The sequence below is a fragment of the Nycticebus coucang genome, chromosome 22, assembly GCF_027406575.1.
Source record: "Nycticebus coucang isolate mNycCou1 chromosome 22, mNycCou1.pri, whole genome shotgun sequence".
NCBI lineage: Eukaryota > Metazoa > Chordata > Mammalia > Primates > Lorisidae > Nycticebus > Nycticebus coucang.
In genome coordinates, this window is record NC_069801.1 from 15755690 (window position 1) to 15781308 (window position 25619).

A 25619-nucleotide genomic window follows, 5' to 3' on the forward strand; every position below is an offset into this window, starting at 1 on the left:
GAAATTATAAATCAATTTTGGGGAGAATTGGCATTGTTTATTATATAGAACCTTTCTATCCGTATCTGGATGTTTGTCTGGATTTATTCAGGTCTGCTTTTACATTCTTCAATAACATCATACAATTTTCTTTGCAAAGGTCCTGCTCATTTCTCACTAGGTTTATTATTGCACCAGATTCTTTAAAGTTTAGAGCAGGGGTCCTCAAACTGCGGCCCGCGGGCCACATGAGGCAGTGTGATTGTATTTGTTCACGTTTTGTTTTTTTACTTCAAAATAAGATATGTGCAGCGTGCATGGGAATTTGTTCATAGTTTTTTTTTTTTTTTTATTGTTGGAGATTCATTGAGGGTACAATAAGCCAGGTTACACTGGTTGCAATTGTTAGGTAAAGTCCCTCTTGCAATCATGTCTTGACCCCATGAAGTGTGACACTGTTTTTTTTTTTTTAAACTATAGTCCGGCCCTCCACAGTCTGAGGGACAGTGAATTGGCCCCCTGTTTAAAAAGTTTGAGGACGCCTGGGTTAGCGGCTTCTTTAATTGCTCCCTTCTGCAGTTCCTCCATCTTTATAGAGACTTCTGCTGGACCCTTTCGTTTATAGAATTAATTATTATTTTCCAGTTGTTTTTAAGTTGCATCTTGCATGTGTTTTCGTCTGCTCAACTGCAGGGTAACCCTACAGGGCTAGGTTTTAATTTCTGGTTGGGGAAGAGAGCTTGCTTTGAATTGGGTGGTGGGGAGGATTTATTGCTAAAAAGGAAGGAGAAGGAGGAGGGGAAGAGTAAGGGGTCCTGGAGCTAGAGCTGGGAAGGGAAGGAGCCTGATCACTTGGTTACTGGGAATGGGAGCATGTCAGGAAACAGACATCTGCAGGCCCAACCTGTGGTGCTGGGGTAGACGTCTGGCAGGAAAAGAGTGTGTTGGGAAAGGAGTGGGCAACAGCCAATACCTGCCTCCTGTGTGTGTGTGTGTGTGTGTGTGTATGTGTGGGTGTGCGCATGGTTTCCCTGTGGCTCTCACTGTTCCTAGGAGCTTCTTGAATTTTCCTAAGCAGTTTCTTGCTAGCTGTCTGGGTTCAGAACCCAGCTCTGCCACTTCTTGGCTCTGATTCCTCGTCTATAAAATAGGGCGGCGCCTGTGGCTCAAAGGGGTAGGGCACCGGCCCCATAGGCTGGAGGAGGCGGGTTCAAACCCAGCCTGGGCCAAAAACCGCAAAGAAAAAAAAAAAAAATAGGGCTGGTAAAATATTTCAGATAATGGCTCTGAGCAGTCAAGGAGGGTCCACGGGTAAAGCACACAGCCTGACTCACAGAGGCCCACAGCACATGGAAGGTTTCAACAGAGTCCAAGTTCCCATTCTCTTTAGCAAGAGAATGTGTGGAGAGAATGTTCCAGTCTAAAGGACCTAAAGGATGGGCAGGAGAGAGGCTGTCAGAAAAGGGCTGGTCAAGTTTAAGGTGCAAAAAGTCTCAAGATGGAGAGGAGGACCTTAGGGGGCAGGGAGGGCCTAGGCAGGTGCTGGGAAGGGGGAGCGAGGGCAGCACTGTAGTTGGAGGGGAGGAAGTGAGATATGCCGGGGGCTCAGGCTCATGCACGCTGGTGGGCAGGCACTCATCTGGTTTGAACTTCTGAGGAGCTCAAAGGATATCACTGTTTCAAGCAGCCTTAAAATCTCACTAATATTTGTGGGTCACAACAGTGAGAAGAGAGAGCTTACCAACCATTTCATAGTCAGAGAAATGGCATCTAAGAGAAATGGTTTAGTGCCTGTGAAACAAGCAGGAGCATAGGTGGTGCCTGTGGCTCAGTGAGTAGGGCGCTGGCCCCATATACTGAGGGTGGTGGGTTCAAACCCAGCCCCGGCCAAACTGCAACAAAAAAGTAGCCAGGTGTTGTGGCGGGTGCCTGTAGTCCCAGCTGCTCGGGAGGCTGAGGCAAGAGAATCACATAAGCCCAAGAGCTGGAGGTTGCTGTGAGCTGTGTGACATTCTACCGAGGGCAACAAAATAAGACTCTGTCTCTTAAAAAAAAAAACAGGCAGGAGCAGAGTCAGGGTGAGGTCTGTGCCTTGTATGGGTGCCTGGGTCACCATCACTCTGTCCACTGTGGGAGGTGAATCTCAATCCTCCCTGTTCATTTGAGGCTCACTTAGCATTTCTCCTCTCCAGGAAATCTTTTCTGGTTACCCCACCCCAACAAGTTTATTCTCTCATGCCCACCAGTGAATTCTGGGGTGGTCCCCTTATTTAGTCAAGCAACATTTATGGCTCTTCAGCCACCCTGCAACCTTCTGTCCACCACCCAGGTAACCAGCAGTCATGGAACCCTACTGGAGATGGTACTGGCACCTCCACAGCTGAGAGAATTGGTACTTCTGTGTTGTGGGTTGAATTGTGTCCTCTTCCCCAAAGTCTGTGCATTGAATTCCCAACCCCCAGCACCTCAGAATATGACCTTCTTTAAAAATAGGCTCATTGAAGACACAATTAGGTAAAATGACATCATTAGAGTAGGCCCTAATCCAATACAACTGTGTCCTTACAAAAAGGGGAACTTTGGACACACAGACACGCATACAGGGAGAAGCTGATGGCAGAGAGCTGGGCAATGCCGATACAAGCCAAGGAGTGCCCAGATTGCCAGCAACACCAGAAGCAAGGAGGGGGCCTGGAACATGTTCTTCTCATACCCTGTGAAGGAACCAATGTTGCGAACACCTTGATCTTGGGCTTTAAGCCTTCAGAACTGTGAGACGATAATTTCCGTTGTGTAAGCTGCCAAATTTGTGGTACTTTGTTGCGGCAGCCCCAGCAAACTAACACACCTAGCCAACTAACACACTCCAATAGGAGGAGGAAACCCGTGTGAGCTTCTTGATCCTGACTGGAAGGTTAGGAAGGGCTTCCAAGAGGAGGTGATTTTGAGCTGGGCTTTTAAGGATAGGTAGGAGTTTATCAGGTAAAGAATCCGGGGAAGAATCACACCTGCGGTGCATCTTACAAGGGTACATGTGAAACTTACTAAATGTAGAATGTAAATGTCTTAACACAATAACTAAGAAAATGCCAGGAAGGCTATGTTAACCAGTGCGATGAAAATATGTCAAATGGTCTATGAAACCAGTGTATGGTGCCCCATGATCGCATTAATGTACACAGCTATGATTTAATAATCAATAAAAAAAAATCTGGGGAAGAAATTTCCAGGCAGAGGGAAGAACAGGGTGAGGCTAAGTGTATGTCAGAGACTCTTCCCTAAACTTTGAATTTCCTCTCTTGCCAGCCCTGTCTGAGCATCTGAAACCTGGAAACTCCCTTTGTCAAGATAACGGAGAGACCCCTTAGCCCAGGGATGTTGTGCATCTCTCTCACCTGCAGGGGGTGCTCACATATTACGTGCATGAAGGCCCAGTGGCCAGGTGGGTGCAGGGACTGAGTGACCTATTGGTATTTGTTAGGGTCCAAGGCCCCTGCTTTGGGGGGAGGTGTGGCTACAGTGGGCAGCTCTGTGCTGGCTGGGAGGGCCCTCCCATAGCCCTATAGGACACACACCATCCTGGGAGGACAGACACTTGGACACATGGCACGCAGTACAAGTCCTTTATTTCATACAATAGTGCCACACCAAAACTATAGTAGCACAAAACAAAATAATACAAAAAATAGATTCCCAGCTCCTGACCGCATGTCCACGTACCCACAGAGAGGCCAGCCCCGTGGCTCCCAGGGCCAAGGCGAGAAGCTCTGGAGGGGGCAGTGGCAGTGAGGGTGCTTCCTCAGCTTTCATCCCTGCCAGGCCTGAGCCCTCTTCTCCCCTCCCCTCTGCCAACCCTATCCCTGCCTCTGAGCAGTGCGGGCAGCCTGCATTCCCTGGAATGTGTCCAGGCCCAGGGGACTTACTTCCCTTAGGAGGTCTCAGGACCACCCCCTCAAGGCAGGAAGGGGGTGGGGGTGGGGAGGAGGCACAAAGAGAAGGCCAGGGCCAGGAAAGGCCCCGTCTGCATGGCAAGGTGCCTGTGGCCGGCTCCTGGCTCTGGCTCCTTCTCTGGTTCCCTTCCTTCTTTACTCTGAAGAGCTACCAGCATTTCTGCATGTAGGGACTTGGGGGCCTCATCTCAAATCCACTCCCAACACCCCTGCAGCTGCTCAGAGGGTGATGCAAAGGTGGCAGGGCACTCACAGAGCTGTCTGCTCCTCTCAGGCAGGGAGGATTTTGGCTTCCTGGATGAGGGGACTGCACTATAGGGCTAGGGCCTGGCCAGGGGCCAGGGCCACTGAGGTGGTAGAGCTGTGACTGTGTTGGGCTCTGCTCCTGCTTTAGTTACTGGCCACAGAACAGCGTGGACGCTACAGGTGGGTCTGTCTGGTGGAGCTCATGGACCTGCTGCTGAAGCTGTGGTCTCAGGGAGGGGGACACAGGATACTGCAGGCTAGATTGGGTTGGAGAACCGTCCCTCATACCTTCCCCTGGCTAAAAGCATCCCCTAAAGGAGATGAGTCTGCAGCTGTCAGTATTGTTTTGATTCAACCAAGGGCCGACAGGGGCTGGAGCCCAGGGCAAGTCCAGCAGTTCCTTAGACTCCTGATATCTGGGGCCACTGACCTGCAGGCCAGAGCTCTCAGGCTGGGCAGCCCTGCAGTCACTGGGAGTGGGACTATGGCCTGTGTTCCAGTCAGGACACTTGGGGGCTACACTGAGGAGGCCAAGGGGTCTCTGGGGGCAAGGGCTGTCTCCTTGGGCCACAGCCTCAGATAAGGCACTTGAGAACTGGTGCTGGGAGCCAGGCCCAGGCCGGGTGGAGGAGGACGGAGCTCAGAGGGAGGATATAGGCCCTGCGGGAGACCAGCACTGTTTTCTCTTTTCTCCTTCCCCTGGGGAAGAGGGTGGCCAGGCTGGAATTGGGGGATTGCTACAGAGAGGCGACATGCCCTGGACAGATTAAGGAGCAGCCAAAAGAGGAGGGGCGGAACGAAGACATCCATGGTACAGCTGTGTGCCTCTGACAGGGCATCTCAGCCTCGCAGGGCTCCTGTGGGCCAGACCCAGGGTGCTCAGGGAGCCCATATGGTTTTTGAGGCCCTGACATGGCCTGATTCTGCTACAGCCATCAGTCCCCTGCTGTGACTCTGAGGATCAGACTTTCTTGTTGGAGTTCCCAATATCTGACTGTGGGGAGAGGGGCAGGTAATCTGACAGGAGCAGTACCCGTGACTTGCCCACCCCCTGCCCTCCTTCAGCTGGCGCCCCCCTCTGCCTGGCCACCATGCCTCTCCTGTCCACACCAGGTGACTGGGGCTGAAATGGCATAGCTCAAGGGCTGAGGCAGCTCTCTAATTTGGGGACCTGCTCAGTGGCCTAGGGATCCTGGTCTCAGCCCAGCCTCACAGTGAGTGGGGAAGAGAGGGAGTTTATCAGTGGGGCTTCCCTTGTCCACAGATCACTTAGAAAAACAGAACATAATAAATATACCAATCCTATCCTTAAAAGAAAAAAAAAAAGTATTTTAAATGCATTTTTTTCCCTGAAGATTTCCAGTGTATTCCACTATGTTTAAAAAATAGTTTCCCTAAAAATATATATCGAAAGCATTTGACACAGTGGTATTTGTGATGTATCTGGCCCTTGTCATCACGTGGCCCAGGCACGTAAGCCACCAGCCCGACACCCAAATGCCTGCTGGAATGGACAGCCCGTGCCTGGGATGTCAGGGTCTTCAGAGGGGACCGAATCTCAGGTTATGTTGAGAACTTGCATCGTGGGCTCAGTTCTGGGTGAAAACTCTCCAGCCCGGAGGAAGGGGGGCCCTGGGTGCCAACTGGGCTGGGCGATGCCCCGGAGGCTGGGAGGGGGGCAGTCTTGTTGGCCCCACCCGGGGTCTTGTCCTCAGACCCCTCCCCTTCTCTTCCACGGCTCTCTGTGCTTCTCCCCTACCAGACTTCACATTTGTGTTGTGGGTTCATGGGTGAGCCGAGGGGGCAGCGGAAGTGTTCCGAGAACTCCTTGGAATTGGAGAGGGAGCCGATGACCCGGAAGCGGGAAGGGCTATGAGGGTCAGTGATGAGGCCTTCGTGGGAGCTCTCAGGTGTGCGGACAGAGCACCAGACCTTTGCGGGAGCAACAGAGAGAGAGGCCAGTGTCACTGCAGGGCCCTGAGGCCACTGGACTGTCCCTGTCATGATGGCAGAGGAACAAGCCCTCCCACCTGGTATCTCCAAACTGTGTTCCCTCAGCCAGAGCAGCATCTGGGTCTGAAGCACCTGTGTTAGATTTCATCTGAACCAGGGATTGTGTCCAAACATCAGTTTGAAAACCTTGGATTTAATCCACAGCTCTCACTTCCTGGGCTGAACAAACTGTCTAATGGCCTGGCAGCTCTGGGTGTCAACAGAAGGCTACCAACCAAATGCCTTGGGGCATCTTGAGTTTATGAAATTTCTAGAACCCTGGAACCAGAAGGGATGTTAGCGATTGCCGTGTCCTCTGACCTACTAGATACAGGAGACTTTTTATTGGCTTTCTTGGCCCTTCCTTGAAACTCTAATGACAGGGAGCTTGCCTTGTGACAGGGCATATGCCCTACGGACAGTCCCATGAGTTAGGAAATTCTCAATTTGAGGGGAACTTGCCTTTGGGCTCTCAGAGCTCTTGGAACATCAAGAAGACAGAAAGCACCTAAGTTTGGTATTTTTTCTTCACCTGTGATCAACTCACCTGTGCAAACCCCAGGAAGAAGAGCTGGTCATTGGTGAGACCCAGGGTAGGCAATGTCTCCTCATCCCCATTCTTCTTCACCCAGTTCTGGTAAGCCTGGGAAGAAAGATCAAAGCTCAGGGATTCCCATGACAGGTGGTGATGGAGGGGGATAGCACGGGGGGTGTTGCGGGTTTCCCATGTTGGGGCAGCCATTTCCTGGGCTCTAGGCCTGGGCTCAGCCTGGAAGAGCCCTCTTCTCCTTTTTCCTTTTTATATTTTTTTAAGAGATGGGGTCTCCCTCTGTCACCCAGGTTGGAGTGCAGGCTTGCTCATAGCTCACTGCAGCCTCCAACTCCAGGGCTGAAACAATCCTCTTGCCTCAGCTGGGACTACAGGCGTGCACCACCATGCCTGACTAATTTTTAAAAATTTTTATAGAGGCTGGGAGAGGTGGCTCATGCCTGTAATCCTAGCACTCTGTGGCGGGTGGTGGATAGCTTGAGCTCAGGAGTTTAAAACCAGCCTAAGAGCAAAGGCCTGTCTCTACTAAAAATAGAAAAACTGAAGCAAGAAGATCACTTGAACCCAGGAGTTTGAGGTTGCTGTGAGCTATGATGATGCCACAGCACTGAACCCAGGGTGACAGAGTGAGATTTTGTCTCCAAAAAAAAAAAAAAAGATAAGTTAGACCATGTCATTCCTTTATATGAAAGCCCTGTGGCTCTCCTTTGTAACCAGAATAAAACTCCAAGCTCCTTCCTTAACTGACAAGAGGTCCAGAGTCAGCGACTGTGCCAGGCTTGTGTCTACATCATGACCTCTGCACTTGCTCTTCTTTTGCTTGAGACTATTTTTCTCTATTTTTCCAGGCCTCTCCCCAGTCATTTAGATCTCAGTTCAAATGCCATGCCCTCTGGAAGGCCCATGGTGGCCACCCTTCCCCCATTATCATGCATTACTTTTCCCTGGTTAATATTCTTCACCTCGTCCATACCTGACATCGTCTTATTAATTTGTTAGGTATTTTTTGGCCTTTCTCCCCCAAACCCTGGCCCTGATATTATGAACTTTCTGAGAGCAGGATCCCAGCAAGACAGCAGGGATCCTGCTCTCACATGGGGTGCAGAGAGGGAGAAATGGGGGGTGATGGGAAGGGTTTGCAACTTAATTGAATGTTTCTGGGCTCAGTTTGCTCATCTGCACAATGGGGATTATAATGCCTAAATGTAAAGTTGCTGGGAGGTGCTCCAGGGCTGGCACATAATAAAGCCTCAGTAAATGGCCCCTCTTAGGGTCTCTGCTCTTACTGTCGCCATTAGGAGGAAGCTCTGTGTTGCTCTCTGACAGACACTGCCTGCTTTGCTCCTATGGCCTCTGTAACTCGCATCCAGTTCAGCTAACACCTCTGAGGGCCTCCCTGAGCCAGGCCCTACATCCATCTCATCTCGTTCCCTCTACCCAACAACCTGATGGTGCAGTATTAGCTGTTTTGACCACTCCTACAAGCTTACAGAGGTTACGTGATTTACTCCAGAACCAGGACTTGAGCCCAGACTGGCTCCATGACCAACGTCCCCTTCCCTCCCTTCTTCTTTCCCTTTCCCTAGGCCTACAGGAGCCCACAGGCCCGTAGATTTGGGGGCAGCTTCCCTGCAAAGGTGAAAACAGGCAGGCTCCTCAAGTAGACCTTTTCCTGAGTCTCTCAGTCAGACCAGTCTCAGAGCAGAGACTGTAGCTTGAAGGGCTGCTGCGGCCACTGGGTTGTCTGTGATGACTGGAGAGGTATTTGGGTAGGCCGGTGGGGCTGGAGCATTTGTGGGGGGCGGGACTCTCACCCGATAGGCAGCCTTGAGGCCCCCGTTGTCAGCGATGTTCTCCCCGAGGGTGTGCCGGCCGTTGACGGGCTCCCCGTTCACGCTGTAGTTGCTGTACTGCTCCACCATGCACTCGGTCTGGCGCTTGAAGGCCTCCACAGATGAGTTCTTCCACCACGGTCGCAGGTTCCCGTCCTTGTCATACTCCCTCCCTGTGGGCCAGAGGGCGGCATGGGGTGAAGGGAAGGGCCGGAGGAGTGGGGACCAGTTGCTCCTGATCGCTCCTTCCTCCTCCGCCTACCCTGTCCTCCAGCCAACATGGGAGATGGGGCCTATCTGGGTGCTGAAGGAGGTGGATGGGTGGGCCTTCAGACTGGGCAGGAGGGGATAGAGGAAAGTGGTTCAGGCAAAGCCCCAGAGTGGCCAAAGGCTCAGTGGAGCCGGGTTTATTTTCAAGACTGGTTAAGAGACCCTGACCCTACGTAACCGATGCCCAGGAAGGGGCAAAAGGAGCCAACACCACTGGGACCACAAGACAGGCCCCGGTCAGGGAGGTCCCCGCCTCTTCCGTCTCAGCTGTGGGGTCCCCAGGCAGGAGGCAGTGAGGAGGAATCTGGATGTTAGCTGGTGAGGAGGGACTGACTTCAACTCCTCTGACAGTGGTCGGATCAGAGAAGTCTCTGGAGTGGTGGAGAAATGTATGCTCCCTGCTGACTGTTAATCCCCACCCACAGCAGGCAGCCTCACTATGTGTTTCCCACGATCTTCCCAGTCACTGCGTGACGTTCAAATCATCATTCTCAGTTTATAGGTAAGGAAGTGGAAGCTTGGAGAAAGCACAGGACTTGCTAAAGTTCATATCATTAGCAGGTGGTAGAGACAGGATTTGAACCTAGATCCTTCTGTCTCCGAAGCTAAGAACTTTAGAAGGGAGTGGAAGGCAGAGGCAGGGGGCCAGGAAGCTGACAGGCCCATCTGAAGGGGACCCTGAGGAACCCGTACCTTGATCATCAAAAGCATGAGTCAGCTCATGGCCCACGACGACGCCAATGCCACCAAAGTTTAAGGCCCTGGAGGGGGGACATGAAGGTGAGGCAATGCCTCAAGAGGAGAGGGCCTCTTGCTCTTGTCCAGTTATGTGACTTTCCCTCCCTGCGCTTGGGGACACAGTAGAGTCAAGTCCTGAAGGGCTCTGTGGGGACAAGGCCATGGCCTAAGCCTCCAGCCAGGTCCCTGAAGCCGGTCAGAGGTGGCAGAGTCTGCTGTGGTCAGCAGTGCCCACTGGGCACGATGCATTGTGCTAGATGCTCTGTAGAACTATGCTGTCCTCTCTAGCCATGGCAAAAGAGTCAGGCGTTGTTAACTGACTCTATGAACAAGCTCACTGAGGCTGGGAATGAGCCAATCGCCTAGCACAAGGGCTGCAGTCATCAAACAGCAGACCTGGTATTCGAACCCAGAACCATGTAGTTTCATTTCTGAGATGGTGCCATCACCCCTCTCCAGTTGTTTTTTTTTTTTTGAGACAGTCTCAAGTTGTCATTCTGGGTAGAGCCATGGCGTCACAGCTCACAGCAACCTCAAATTCTTGGTCTGAAGTGATTCTCTTGCCTTAGCCTCCCAAGTAGCTGGGACTACAGGCGTCTGCCACATGCCCAGCTATTTTTTGTTGCAGTTGTCATTGTTTTTTTTTTTTTGTGATTTCTGGCCGGGGCTGGGTTTGAACCCGCCACCTCCGGCATATGGGACCGGCGCCCTACTCCTTGAGCCACAGGTGCCGCCCCAGTTGTCATTGTTGTTTAGCCGGCCTGGGCCAGGTTTGAACCCGCCAGCCTCGGTGTATGTGGCTGGCACTGTAACCACTGTGCTATGGGCGCCGAGCCCAATCCCCAGTTGTTTTAAAATACTGTCAAGGGGCACTTCCCCTGTATGAGGGCTCTTGACTACATGACACACCCCAATACCTCACTGTGCAGGGGGCATCCAGATCTAAGAGACCCCCAGAGAGAAGGACAGGGAATGAAGATGTTGTTTGCTCTGCAACTTCTCTGATGATCCCAAGCCATGTGGGCACAGATCACCCATGAGACTGGCGTGGTCATGTAGTTGGGTTTTGGGACATAGGGCTGGGCTGAGGTGGGCTGGGGGCTTGCTGAAGGGTGGGGGAAGGGGGAGACAGGGGTACCAGAGTCAGCCTACTTGGGTGAGGAGCGGGTGTAGAATGGTGCCTGCAGGATCCCAGCTGGAAACACAATCTCATTCTTGGTGGGTGAGTAGTAGGCGTTCACCATGGGTGGTGTCATGCTCCACCTGCAAAAGACACACATGCTCGAGATCTCAGGTACAGCTGACGGACAGGCCTGGGGACAGCCCACCTGGAGGGCAGCTTAGAGACTGGTATCAAGAACCCTAAAAGTGTAGATTCCTCTTGACCCTGGGCCCACAAGCGCGCAAGTACCAGCAGCGGCACTGTTTTTGAGGAGAAAACTAGAAAACACCTGACTGTCCATAAATAAGAAATCGGTTAAATGCACTATGTCACATCATATAGTAGAATGCTGGGGCTCTTACAAAGAGCAAGATGGACCATCGGGATATTGAAACGTCATCATTGTCTAGGCTCGAAATGTATCTATAGCAATGCTTAAAGTGTGGTCTGTGGACACTGGGAGGAGGAATCCCCAAGACTCTTTCAAGGGGTCCTTGAAGTCAAAACTATTTTCATCTTAATATTAAGATGTTATTTGCCTTTTCAACTGTATGAACATTTGCATGGATGATAACAGAAGCAAGTGGGTACAACTGTTGGAGCCTAAAAATGAATCAAGGCAAGTTCAGGAGGTTACTGAGTTTGTCACCAGCATGGTGTATTCAGAGCAAATAAGCCATTTTCACTTAGAACACATTTAAAGAAGTAGCAAATTATTAATTTCACTAAATCGAGATCCCTAACTATACTACATTGTTCTTTTTTTTGTTTGTGTTTAGAGATAGGGTCTTGCTCTGTTGCCCAGGCTGGAGTGCAGTGGTACAATCATAGTTTACTGTAACCTCGAGCTCTTGAACTCAAGCAATCCTTCCATCTCAGCTCCCTGAGTACCTGGAATTACAGGCACATGCCACCACGCCCAGATAATTACTTTTATTTGCTTTTTGTAGAGATGAGTTCCCATAAATTGCCCAGGCTGATCTCAAACTCTTGGCCTCAAGTGATAATCCCACATTGGCCTCTCAAAGTGCAGGGATTATAGGTGGGGGACACTATGCCTGGCCAAGATAATTTAACGATCCTCGTGACCAAATGAGAAAGCCACAGAGAGCATTTCTGCTTTTGTCATGAAACACCATCAGTACTGTTAGGACTGACAAACTATGGAATTTCAGACTTTGGTATTTAGTAGACGTTTTCTTAAACATGAATAAAGCAAGCTTATCACCTCAAGGAAAGCAACTCACATCATTTGTTGCCAATGATAAAAATAGGAATTTTCAATAATTTTTTTTAAAGTTCAACGTTTCAAGCCAAAATCAAAATTTTGAAAATCTTATCTTGGCCACTACATTTTTTCTTTTTTTTTTTTTTTTGAGACAGTTTTACTATGTCACCCTAGGTAGAGTGCTGTGGCGTCACAGTTGACAGCAACCTCAGACTCTTGGGTTTAAGTGATTCTCTTGCCTCAGCCTACTGAGAAACTGGGACTACAGGTACCTGCCACACTGCCCAGCCATTTTTTGTTGTTGTTGTAGTTATCGTTGTTTGGCAGGCCCAGGCCATGTTTGAACCTGCCAGCCCCTGTGTATGTGGCTGGCACCCTAGCCGCTGAGCTACAGGTGCTGAGCCTGGCCCCTAAAAATTTGACAGCTTCCCAATAACACTCTCATGAGTTTAGTAGTGATATTAACAAATGAATTTAAGGGATATCCTAAGTGTGGAACTTTTTTTTGATACCATACAAGTAAAGTGTCACTGTTTAGAAGATATGTAAAATTCAATGAAACATTGTTTTCCAAATGACTAATGCATGACGTTATAAAATCAAGCTTGGTCAAAGATCCATTCCAAAGCCGGGACAGGTGGTTCACGCCTGTAATCCTAGCACTCTGGGAGGCCAAGGCAGGTAGATTGCTTGAATTCAGGAGTTCAAGACCAGCCTGAGCAAGAGTGACACCAGTTTCTAGTTCAAATAGAAAAACTAGCTGGGTGTAGTAGTGGAAGCCAATAGTCCCAGCTATTTGGGAGGCTGAGGCAAGAGGTTTGCTTGAGCCCAAGACTTTGAGGTTGCTATGAGCTACGATGCCACAGCAATCTACCCAGGGTGACAGAGTGAGTGAGATTCTGTCTCAAAAAAAAAAAAAAAGATCCATTCCAAGTATAAGATACCCTAATGGATTTTAGTGTAATAGAGTATGAAAAGTTCATAGATATGGTTGAGATCCTACACTGCAATTAACCTTTTTTCCCCCCTTAAACTCCTAAGCTCAAGTGATCCAACCACCTCAGCCTCCCAGAGTGCTGGGATAACAGGCATGAACCATGGTGCCCAGCCTTGCAATTAACCTTTAAAAAATTAGCACTTATTGACCAGTTATGGTGGTTTATGCCTATAATCCTACCACTTTGGAAGGCTGAGGCAGGAGGATTGCTTGAGGCCAGGATTTCAAGACCAGCCTGAGCAAGAACGAGACCCTGTGTCTACAAAAAGTAAAAAAAATTACCTGGGTGTGGTGGTGTGCACCTATAGCCCCAGCCAGAATGAGGTAGGAGGATCCCTTGAACCCAGTACTTGGAGGTTGCAGTGAGCTAATATGCCACCAATGCACTCTAACCAAGGTGACAGAGCTGAGTTTTAAAGTAGTAACAGAAGAATATGCACAAATATCAGAAAAGACCATTTAAATATCCCTTTGTTTTCCAACTAAATATCTGTGTGAGGCTAGATTTTTTTTTTTTATATATTTCTTTCTTTCTTTTTTTTTTTTTTTGAGACAGAGTTTCACTTTATCACCCTCGGTAGAGTGCTGTGGCATCACAGCTCACAGCAACCTCCAACTCCTGGGTTTTCGGCGATTCTCTTGCCTCAGCCTCCCAAGTAGCTGGGACTACAGGCGCCCGCCACAACACCTGGCTATTTTTTTGTTGCAGTTTGGCTGGGGCTGGATTTGAACCCACCACCCTCGGTATATGGGGCCGGCGCCCTACTCACTGAGCCAGAGGTGCCGCCCTAGATTTTTTAAATATATTTCAAAACAACATATTGCAACATATTGAATGCTGCAGCAGATAAGAGAATCCAACTGTCTTCTATTAAACCAGATGTTAAAGAAATTTGTGAAAAACATCTCTTTTCTCAATTTTTTTAGAAGTTATTTTTTATAAAATTTTCATAAAAATAAACATAACCCACATAAACAAAAAGGCTTTTGGAGGGTCCAATAATTTTTTAAGGGTACAGAAAGGTCCTGATACCAAAAAGTTTGAAAGTTAACAATAGATAGTAATGAAATATTTGGGATTTCAGGGACTTTTCTGGTGTGTAGGGGAAGGGCAAGTGAGGAGAGATGGAAATGACATTTTCTCCATGAACATAAACAGTTACTCCGCCTTCCCTGGATAAGCCCCACACAGATGTGTTAAGGGATGTCCAAAGCCATGGAAAGATAATTGAGAAATTTAACATGTATTTATGTTCAAATAATCGCAGACGTATTCATGGATAGGAGATGAAATTTAAATGACAAGTTGTAAGTTAAATTAAAATATTTCAGATGAATTGGCAACAGTGCCTGAGCCATGTTCTGAAGGCAAAAGCCCACCTTCTTGTGCGTTTAGGGGGGTGCCCTGCTCGAAGATGACAAACTTGAGGAAACAGAGCTGTTTGAACCCCAGTTGGCCACTAGGGGGCACGACAGACAAAGGGACGTTGGTTTCACTTTTTAGTAAGATTAATCGCTCCAAATGTTTCACCAAGAAGGGACCTTAATCTGGGACTGGAACTGGGCTGACAAAATCTGACTTTACTGAAGAGAAAGTTTTAAAAAGGACGGAAATCAGTATTATAATTCTCCAGATTATTCTGATTTGAGAATAGCAGGAGGTTGTTTTATTTATTTATTTTTTTTGAGACAGAGCCTCAAGCTGTCACCCTGGGTAGAGTGCCGTAGTGTCACAGCTCACAGCAACCTCCAACTCCTGGGCTCAAGCGAGTCTCCTGCCTCCGCCTCCCAAGTAGCTGGGACTACAGGCGCCCACCACAATGCCCGGCAATTTTTTGGTTGCAGCCGTCATTGTTGTTTGACAGGCCCAGGCTGGACTCGAACCCACCAGCTCAGGTGTATGTAGCTGGCGCCTTAGCTGCTTGAGCCACAGGCACCGAGCCGGAGGTTGTATTTTTTAAAATGTTCCCCAAAGGATCCTGATGTGCAGTGAGGTTTGGGAACTAGAACTGTGTTGGGGCCCATCTAGAACATTCCCTTGGCCTTTGTGGGGAACCTACCCTGAGATACCACCACTCCTGATAGTGAGGAATTACAGGAAACCAACCCTTGCCAATGTCCTCACATTTGGTTGTCACAATGACCCAAAATTCAGCTCCTCACATCCTATTTTGCAGATAATAGAATGAAGACTCCCCAGTGCAGCTCAGCTTGAGGCCAGGCTCACTCTGCCACAGCTGGGCCCCATGGCCCCTGGTTTCTTCATTCAGACAGTAGGATAACAGCAGGTGTCTGCTCCTCAGAGGGCTCTCATGACAGCTGCATCTGGCACACGGCAGGTGTGTAAGGAAGACAAGCTGGCCCAGTGCATCCACGTGAGTGGGGGACCTAGGACCTTATTGGCAGGACTTTGGGGACTCACTGATCTCTGTTGGGGGCTTTCCTGAGCTGGTCGGCAGTGACCCTCCATGAGAAGTTGAAAAACCGCATGGCGTTCTCGAAGTAGAGGTCTGGGACTGCAGTGTACTGGAAAAGAGGATACAGAGTCACAGGTTCACAGCATGCCCAGGCTGAGGGCGTGGCCCGAGGCTGAGGAAGCTGAGACTTGTCGGTCTGCAGGCTGGGGACTAGAATGGAGGGCTCAGGGCTGCAGGCTTGGGCACTTCCCTTGGCCTTCACCCTGTGGGGGCCTGACACAATGTTCCCCTTTAAGGAAACACTAAGAGCTTCCCAGGGGTGTCACAGATTCAGCAATGCCTGGGTCTAAGGCAAAGATATCTCCTGTGCTATCCAATAGAACTTTCTGTGACAAAGAATGTGTTCTATGCCTGTGCTGTCCAGTATGGCTGACACAAGCCACAGGGGGCTACCAAGCATTTCAAATGTCGTGAGCGTGGCATTTATTTATTTTTGGAGACAGACTCTCACTCTAGCCTAGCTCACAGAAACCTTAAACTCTCAGGTTCAAGTGATCCTACTGCTTCAGACTCCCAAGTGGCTGGGACTACAGGTGCCTGCTATAATGCTTGGCTAATTTTTCCATTTTTAGTAGATACAGGGTCTTTCTCTTGCTCAGGCTGGTTTTAAACTCCTGAACTCGGGCAGCGCCTATGGCTCAGTGGGTAGGGCGCCAGCCCCATATACCAAGGGTGGCGGGTTTGAGCCTGGCCCCGGCCAAACTGCAACAACAAAAACATAGCTGGGTTTTGTGGCCGGGAGTCCCAGCTACTCGGGAGGCTGAGGCAAGAGAATCGCCTGAGCCCAGGAGTTGCTGTGAGCTGTGACGCTACGGCACCCTACCGAGGGCAATAAAGTGAGACTCTGTCTCTAAAAAAAAAACCAACCAAACAAAAAATCCTCTTACTCCAGCCTCCCAAAGTGCTAGAATTATAGGTGTGAGCCACTGTGCCTGGGCTAAGTATGACTTTTAATTTTAATTTTGATTAAATTTAGTTTTAATTAATTAAATAGCCACCTGTGGTTTGTAGCTACCATATCAAACAGCTCAGATCTAGTAAACGAAGTTGGAAATCTATCTCTGAAACGTCAGGGGACAAGTATTATTGCACATACTCCTCACCACTCAGCTCAGCTTTTCAGTTCTTTATGGGTACAAGTTCTCCCTGAGATCCACTCCAGATCTTTCTGGCTTCCCATTAGGACCCTAGAAAAATGCTGGATCCTCAAGGGCAGGATACTCAGCCTATGGGCTCTGCCTGGGCTGCCTCCAGAGGTTCCTAGATCTTGTATCATGACACTCTGGAGCATCTTAAATTACTCTGAAGGAAAAAGGCTACAGAGTGAATGAACCTCATGTTCTCAGGAGTGATTTTAATTTTCGTAGGTTTTAAATAGAACCATGAAGAGAAGTTATTACAATTTTTAAAATGTCTGAATTCACAAATTTCAATCACAAGAAGATAGAAAACTTTTATTACCCAAGACAGAAGCACAAGCCACTTAAAGGAGGGACTTGCCAAAAGTTCTAACCGGCAGAGATAGATCAACTACACTTGCTATATAAACTAAGCTTAGAATGCATTTGGGATTTATATTTCTTCTTTCTCCTGAGCATTTCAAGGTCAAATCAGAGATCCAGGTTTCTCTGGGGAGGTGGGCGAGGACCCCAAGGTCAGGAGGTGACTCTGGAAGCAGAACCAGGGAAGGTGGACATGGCCTGTGGGGCTCCATTTTCTGCTTCACCCCATGATGTCTCAGGGCCACCAATTCCCTCTGCGCCCTCTAGAATGTGTTTCCCACACTTGAAATGCTGCTGACCAGTTCCAGTAGGGCATGTGGCACATGTTCTGGGACTGAGTGCTGGGTACTGCTTGGTGGTGGCTCCAGGGAGGCAGGGCCTCTAGCTGACCCAGAAGCAGGGAGCAGCTTCCTCACATCTGCCCCAGCCCCACCCACACCCCACCACCTCCCGATGTTCTGACTACCACGCTCCAACACCCCATGCACACCCAGCTTCACCTCGGCCCCTTCCCAAGGAAGCGTCTGGGAACACAGAGGGAAGGGTGGCGGCCACTCACATCATTGAACACTTTGTCCAGCTCCTTGGGGTCCATGATGAAGTTGGGGTAACCAATCATGTTGTAGATAGCATCTGCCTGCACAGGGGAGACAGAGGAAGTGAGCACCCAGAGACACCTGCCATGCTGATCTGAGCCTTGTGGGTGCTGGGCTCAGGGTCTGGGCCAAGGGAAAACAGGGTCGGGCTGCTTCCACCTCAGGGCTTTCACGTCTCTTTCTGGAAAGACTCCTCCCCTTGCCCAACTTTGGGTCTCTGCTTATTTTAAATATCACTTCCTCAAAGGAAGTCTTCCCCAACCCTACTCACCCGGACTGAGTGGATCCCTCAACCCTGTGGACGTGACACGTCTCCCTCCACTTTCCCCTCACAAACCTTCCCAGCGAGGTTTGTTTCGATGGTCACTCATGCAATTATGAGCTCAAGACTTTCCTTCTGTCCTGCTAGGCTGCTTGGGCAGGACAGCACCCAGGGGTGCTCACTGGATCTAACTGGCCACTCCTTCACCCTCCCACTTCCTCACCCCACGGCTGCAGCCTCTGTGCTGGAAGCCTCGGCAACCCCCAGGAGGTGCCCAGCCAGCCTCACCTTTTCCTTGGCCGATTTCCGTGTCTCCTCATCCATCCACTTCAGGGTGCTTAGGCTTTCCTCAAACGCCTTCTTGATTTCCAGGATTATCTCAGTGGCCTGAGGAGACAGATAGGTCTGGGCACGGGCCTCCCCTAAATGCAATGGGATGCGAGGCCAGAGGCTAAATTTGGTTTTGGCTCAAAGTTCGGGCTGGGGTAACGAGACTAGCCACAGCCGTGTTTTCCAAACCACGTTTCTAACATTGACCTTCTGTGATGGCCTTCCTTAAATAGGGTTCACAGTCAAATAAGCTTAGGACAAGTTTTAGGACAGTTGATACAGTCTGCTGCAGGGCTTTTCAGAGCCTTTAATGTGGTAGTATTCGCTATGATTCTTTCAGAGGGGCTAGAACACATAGCCTCTCTCAGACTTACTAGACCACAGAATTCCTTTCTGGTAGAATAGCTTTTAAATTCTAGAGAATTTGAGTTTTGAGCAGCAGTTTCAGAAATGCTGTGCTCAGGCTGGAGATAAAAAACTGTTGTCGGGAGGCGTCTGTGGCTCAGTGGGTAGGGTGCCGGCCCCATATGCCGAGGGTGGCGGGTTTGAACCTGGCCCAGCCAAACTGCAACAAAAAAATAGCCAGCTGTTCTGGCAGGCGCCTGTAGTCCCAGCTACTCGGGAGGCTAAGGCAAGAGAATCGCTTAAGCCCAGGAGTTGGAGGCTGCTGTGAGCTGTGACACCATAGCACTCTACCGAGGGCGATATAGTGAGACTCTGTTGCTTAAAAAAAAGCTGTTCTCGAGGGTGAAATTGTCATGGGCAGAGCTGGAGGCCGAAGTTAGAAGATTCTAGAGAAAGCAAAGGCAGAGCTGTGTGGCAGCAAGGGTGGGGGTGCTGGAAATGACAACTCAGACTCTGCCTGGGCTGCTCACAGGCCGGCCATGTAGTAGATTTGTGCCTCAGCTGGCTCATCTTTGCAGATAATATCTACATTAATACTATTGTAACCAAAATTAATACTGTTTGTAATCCAAACTGTAACAACGATCTAATAGCTCCTGTTCATGAAACCCTTCTCTCGTACCAGGGGCTCAACAGAAGCTTTTACCCTCCCTCTGCAGAGGGATCACCCTTACCCACCATGTTACAGAGGAAGTCAGAGTACTGACCCAGCAGCCCAACCAAAGAGTGGTGAAGCCGGGACCTGAGCTTGGGTCTGGCCATCTGCATGGTCCTCAGCCATGATGTCCCTCTGCCTGTCTCAAACAAACCCGTCATCCACAGAATAAGAAAATGTCACCCTCTGGGCCAGAGCTGCTCTGCCATTATCTCGCTAGGTCCTTTGCCCCCTTTGTGGGGTGGAGATGGCTCTCATAGCCTTGCAGGTTGTTGGAAGGGTCAGATGAGAGGGAATAGAGAAAGGGCCTAGCACCTGATGACAGCAGCTTTTATAAAGGACTCAGGGCATGGGAGGAAGCTTCTGAGATCAGGCTGGAGCCCCAGGGCCTTCTGGCCTGGAGTAGGAAAGGCCCAGGGCAGGCTGGAACATGGCTATCAAATCCGTGAGGGCTGGGGCAGGCATGATATCATAGCCTGTGTGCATGGGCAGGGCACTTACTATGTTCTTGCTGTCCTCGGCAAAGGTCGCTTTGACGAACATGGGGCCCAGGGCAAAGCCCAGGTTGTTTTCTGTGTCACTCACACAAAACTTCCAGCGAGGGAGACAGGTCTGGAAAACACAAGCGGGAGGGCTTGCTGGGCCTAGTCCTCCCTTTCCTGGCTCCTCTCTGTCCAGAGTAGCACCACCTGGGCCCATGCTTCGTTAGGGACTTCAGGGAGGTCTCTCTGACCCAGTGAAAATATTTTAGGCGCTAAGCCAAGAGGTCACGATACCCCTTATCACTGCTGAGTGCCAGGGTCTGTGCTCAGGACTTCATGAACAGTATCCCACTGAGTCACCAAAGTGACCGTGAGAGGCAGGGCTTACGAGCCATTTGACAGGAGAGGAAAGAGAAACTCCTCTGCAAGGGGCAGTCGCTGGTCCAGGGTTCCCCAGCAAGGAAGGGGTGCTGCTTGGATGGGAACGGAGACGTGTCTGACACCACCCTGTGCTTCTAACTACCCTTACCCTGTCCCTCCTGGGGGAGACCAGGCACGTCAGTCTACCCTGAGCAATGGGGAAAGGTTTCCGGAAGGCCAGAGCCCAACTCCACCAAAAGCCTCCATGAACGAAAACAGCTCCTGCCACGCTGCCGGCTTTGACTCTCTAGCTCTTCCTTGGTCTTCCCCGCCAGCCCCAGTGGTCCACAGAAAGCCTCTGTGAGACTGGAAACAGACACCCGTGGGCTGTAGCCTCCTGGGGCATGGCCTGCGAAGATGCATTCCTCTGCAGACAGTGAGTGTGACCACGTGTGGTGGTCCTGCTCTTGTAAATCCTTCACACTGCAGAGGAAGCCGATGTCTTCCTGGTCCTGAAGAACAGAACCACCTGTGCTCAGGGCCGCCTGATTCATGATGGCCCTGTACTGAAAACCATCCAAATGCCCATCGACAGCAAGATGGATAAACAAAATGTGGTATTTTTATACAGCAACATACTACTTGGCAACATAAAAGAATGAACTACTGATAAATACACCAACATAGACGAATCCCACAGACGTAGGCTGGGAGCAAGAAGCCAGGCACGTGGTGTGTGACTCCATCTGCAGCTGCCTCTGCAGGTGGGGGAGCACGTTGCTCAGAGGGAGCTGGAGAAAGGGGTGATGGGAAAGCTCTATCATAAGGAGTAGTGGTTATACTGGTGACCCCTTTTGTCACAACTCATTGAAGTGTACAGTTGATGTATACTGCACAATTTATGTGTTTCTCTTTTTTTTTTTGGCCGGGGCTGGGTTTGAACCCACCACCTCTGGCATATGGGGTTGGCACCCTACCCCTTTGAGCCACAGGCACCACCCTGCACAATTTATTATATTATGTCTTTGAAAAATTTATTTGAGGAAAGATGAAGGGAGGGAGGAAGGGAATGAGGGAAGGAGAGAGAGAAGAACTTTTTAAAGTTTAGTCACGCACCCAACCATGTGTCCATTTGGACACCTGCCTTCTGCCCTGCCTCAGCTGTGCCTGGCTGAGGCCGACCACATGAGAGGGCAGGACTCTTTTTTTTTTTTTTTTTTTTTTTTTTATTGTTGGGGATTCATTGAGGGTACAATAAGCCAGTTACACTGATTGCAATTGTTAGGTAAAGTCCCTCTTGCAATCATGTCTTGCCCCCATAAAATGTGACACACACTAAGGCCCCACCCTCCTCCCTCCATCCCTCTTTCTGCTTCCCCCCCCATAACCTTAATTGTCATTAATTGTCCTCATATCAAGATTGAGTACATAGGATTCATGCTTCTCCATTTTTGTGATGCTTTACTAAGAATAATGTCTTCCACTTCCATCCAGGTTAATACGAAGGATGTAAAGTCTCCATTTTCTTTAATGGCTGAATAGTATTCCATGGTATACATATACCACAGCTTGTTAATCCATTCCTGGGTTGGTGGGCATTTAGGCTGTTTCCACATTTTGGCAATGGTAAATTGAGCTGCAATAAACAGTCTAGTACAAGTGTCCTTATGATAAAAGGATTTTTTTCCTTCTGGGTAGATGCCCAGTAATGGGATTGCAGGATCGAATGGGAGGTCTAGGTTGAGTGCTTTGAGGTTTCTCCATACTTCCTTCCAGAAAGGTTGTACTAGTTTGCAGTCCCACCAGCAGTGTAAAAGTGTTCCCTTCTCTCCACATCCACGCCAGCATCTGCAGTTTTGAGATTTTGTGATGTGGGCCATTCTCACTGGGGTTAGATGATATCTCAGGGTTGTTTTGATTTGCATTTCTCTAATATATAGAGATGATGAACATTTTTTCATGTGTTTGTTAGCCATTCGTCTGTCGTCTTTAGAGAAAGTTCTATTCATGTCTCTTGCCCATTGATATAAGGGATTGTTGGCTTTTTTCATGTGGATTAATTTGAGTTCTCTATAGATCCTGGTTATCAAGCTTTTGTCTGATTGAAAATATGCAAATATCCTTTCCCATTGTGTAGGTTGTCTCTTTGCTTTGGTTATTGTCTCCTTAGCTGTACAGAAGCTTTTCAGTTTAATGAAGTCCCATTTGTTTATTTTTGTTGTTGTTGCCATTGTCATGGCAGTCTTCTTCATGAAGTCTTCCCCCAGGCCAATATCTTCCAGTGTTTTTCCTATGCTTTCTTTGAGGATTTTTATTGTTTCATGCCTTAAATTTAAGTCCTTTATCCATCTTGAATCAATTTTTGTGAGTGGAGAAAGGTGTGGGTCCAGTTTCAGTCTTTTACATGTAGACATCCAGTTCTCCCAACACCATTTATTGAATAGGGAGTCTTTCCCCCAAGGTAAGTTCTTGTTTGGTTTATCAAAGATTAGGTGGTTGTAAGATGTTAGTTTCATTTCTTGGTGTTCAATTCGATTCCAAGTGTCTATGTCTCTGTTTTTGTGCCAGTACCATGCTGTCTTGAGCACTATGGCTTTGTAGTACAGACTAAAATCTGGTATGCTGATGCCCCCAGCTTTATTTTTGTTACTAAGAACTGCCTTAGCTATACGGGGTTTTTTCCGGTTCCATACAAAACGCAGAATCATTTTTTCCAAATCTTGAAAGTACGATGTAGGTACTTTGATAGGAATGGCATTGAATAGGTAGATTGCTTTGGGAAGTATAGACATTTTAACAATGTTGATTCTTCCCATCCATGAGCATGGTATGTTCTTCCATTTGTTAATATCCTCTGCTATTTCCTTTCTGAGGAGTTCATAGTTTTCTTTATAGAGGTCCTTCACCTCCTTCGTTAGGTATATTCCTAGGTATTTCATTTTCTTTGAAACTATGGTGAAGGGAGTTGTGTCCTTAATTAGCTTCTCATCTTGACTGTTATTGGTGTATACAAAGGCTACTGACTTGTGGACATTGATTTTATATCCTGAAACATTACTGTATTTTCTGATGACTTCTAGAAGTCTTGTGGTTGACTCTTTGGGGTTCTCTAAGTATAAGATCATGTCGTCAGCAAAGAGGGAGAGTTTGACCTCCTCTGCTCCCATTTGGATTCCCTTTATTTCCTTGTCTTGCCTAATTGTATTGGCTAGAACTTCCAGCACTATGTTGAATAGTAAAGGTGACAGAGGACAACCTTGTCTGGTTCCAGTTCTAAGAGGAAAAGCTTTCAGTTTTACTCCATTCAGTAAAATATTGGCTGTGGGTTTGTCATAGATAGCTTCAATCAGTTTTAGAAATGTGCCACCTATGCCTATACTCTTCAGTGTTCTAATTAGAAAAGGATGCTGGATTTTATCAAATGCTTTTTCTGCATCTATTGAGAGGATCATGTGATCTTTATTTTTGCCTCTGTTAATATGGTGGATAACGTTTATGGACTTGCGTATGTTAAACCAGCCTTGCATCCCTGGGATGAAGCCTACTTGATCATGATGAATGACTTTTTTGATGATAAGCTGTAATCTATTGGCTAGGATTTTGTTGAGAATTTTTCCATCTATATTCATGAGTGAGATTGGTCTGAAGTTCTCCTTTTTGCTTGGGTCTTTTCCTGGTTTTGGTATCAGGGTGATGTTTGCTTCATAGAATGTGTTGGGGAAGATTCCTTCTTCCTCAATTTTTTGGAATAATTTCTGCAGTACAGGAATAAGCTCTTCCTTGAAGGTTTGATAGAATTCTGGAGTGAAGCCATCTGGACCAGGGCATTTTTTAGTTGGAAGCTTTTTTATTGTTTCTTTGATCTCAGTGCTTGAAATTGGTCTGTTCAGGAGGTCTATTTCTTCCTGGCTAAGTCTAGGGAGAGGGTGTGATTCCAAATATTGATCCATTTCCTTCACATTGTCAAATTTCTGGGCATAGAGTTTCTGGTAGTATTCAGAGATGATCTCTTGTATCTCTGTGGGATCAGTTGTTATTTCCCCTTTATCGTTTCTGATTGAGGCTATTAGAGATTTTACTTTTCTATTTCTAGTTAGTCTGGCCAATGGTTTATCTATTTTATTTATTTTTTCAAAAAACCAACTCCTTGTTTCATTAATTTTCTGAATGATTCTTTTGTTTTCAATTTCATTGATCTCTGATTTGATTTTGGATATTTCTTTTCTTCTACTGGGTTTAGGCTTAGATTGTTCTTCTTTTTCCAATTCCATAAGATCTCTTGTGAGATTGTTGATGTGCTCTCTTTCTGTTTTTCGAATGTAGGCATCTAAAGCGATGAATTTTCCTCTCAAAACTGCTTTTGCAGTATCCCACAGGTTTTGGTAGCTTGTGTCTTCATTGTTGTTATGCTCAAGGAAGTTAATGATTTCCTGTTTTATTTCTTCTTTCACCCATCTGTTATTCAACAGAAGATTGTTTAATTTCCATGCCTTTGGGTGGGGTTGAGCATTTTTGTTAGAGTTGAGTTCCATCTTTAGTGCCTTATGGTCTGAAAAGATACAAGGTAAAATTTCAATTCTTTTGATTCTGTTGATATTTGTTTTGTGTCCCAGGATATGATCAATTTTGGAGAATGTTCCATGGGGTGATGAGAAGAATGTATATTCTTTATCTTTGGGGTGGAGTGTTCTATATACGTCTATCAAGCATAGTTGATCTAGGGTCTCATTTAAATCTCTTACATCTTTGTTTAATTTCTGTTTAGAGGATCTGTCCAGCTCTGTAAGAGGTGTGTTAAAGTCCCCTGTTATGATGGTATTATCAGATATCATATTGCTCAGACTGAGTAAGGTCTGCTTCAAGAATCTGGGAGCATTTAAATTGGGTGCATAAATATTTAGAATTGAAATGTCTTCTTGTTGTAGTTTTCCCTTGACCAATATAAAGTGACCATCTTTGTCTTTTTTGACTTTAGTTGCTTTAAATCCACATGTATCTGAAAATAAGATTGCAACTCCTCTTTTCTTCTGAATTCCATTTGCCTGAAAAATTGTCTTCCAACCCTTGACTCGGAGCTTTAATTTGTCTTTTGAAGCCAGGTGTGTTTCTTGCAGACAGCAAATGGATGGCTTGTGTTTTTTAATCCAGTCAGCCAATCTATGTCTCTTCAGTGGGGAATTCAAGCCATTAACATTTATTGAGATAATGGATAAGTGTGGTAGTATTCTATTCGTCTTATTTGGTGAGAGTCCATTGCTTAGTTTTATCTTTTGCATCAGTGTGGAGGTTAGGTTCTGTCCTTTGGTTTCTGAGTTCTTACTTTGCTGCTGATCCATTGTGGTGGTCAGTGTGCAGAACAGGTTGAAGTATTTCCTGTAGAGCTGGTCTTGTTGTGGCGAATTTCCTCAATGTTTGTATATCCGTAAATGATTTGATTTCTCCGTCAATTTTGAAGCTTAGCTTAGCAGGGTACAGAATTCTGGGCTGAAAATTGTTCTGTTTAAGTAGATTAAAGGTAGATGACCATTGTCTTCTTGCTTGGAAAGTTTCATTAGAGAAGTCTGTGGTAACTCTGATGGATTTGCCCCTGTAGGTCAACTGGCGCT

At 47.8% G+C, this 25619-nt stretch overlaps 1 protein-coding gene across 2 annotated transcripts in view; it reads right to left on the reverse strand.

Annotated features, from left to right (window-relative positions):
- Positions 1-3588: 3588 nt before the first annotated feature.
- Positions 3589-25619, reverse strand: part of ECE1 (endothelin converting enzyme 1) — a 131298-nt gene continuing 109267 nt past the window's right edge. For both annotated transcript variants that reach the window (XM_053575591.1, XM_053575590.1), the window contains exons 11-19: positions 19673-19783; positions 18070-18168; positions 17483-17560; positions 15367-15470; positions 10710-10820; positions 9513-9580; positions 8532-8722; positions 6715-6810; positions 3589-6107 (exon numbers count right to left, since the gene is read on the reverse strand). In XM_053575591.1, the coding sequence (XP_053431566.1) occupies positions 5931-6107; positions 6715-6810; positions 8532-8722; positions 9513-9580; positions 10710-10820; positions 15367-15470; positions 17483-17560; positions 18070-18168; positions 19673-19783 (1035 nt within the window). In that variant the 3' untranslated portion in view covers positions 3589-5930. The remainder of the gene's footprint in view (positions 6108-6714; positions 6811-8531; positions 8723-9512; positions 9581-10709; positions 10821-15366; positions 15471-17482; positions 17561-18069; positions 18169-19672; positions 19784-25619) is intronic.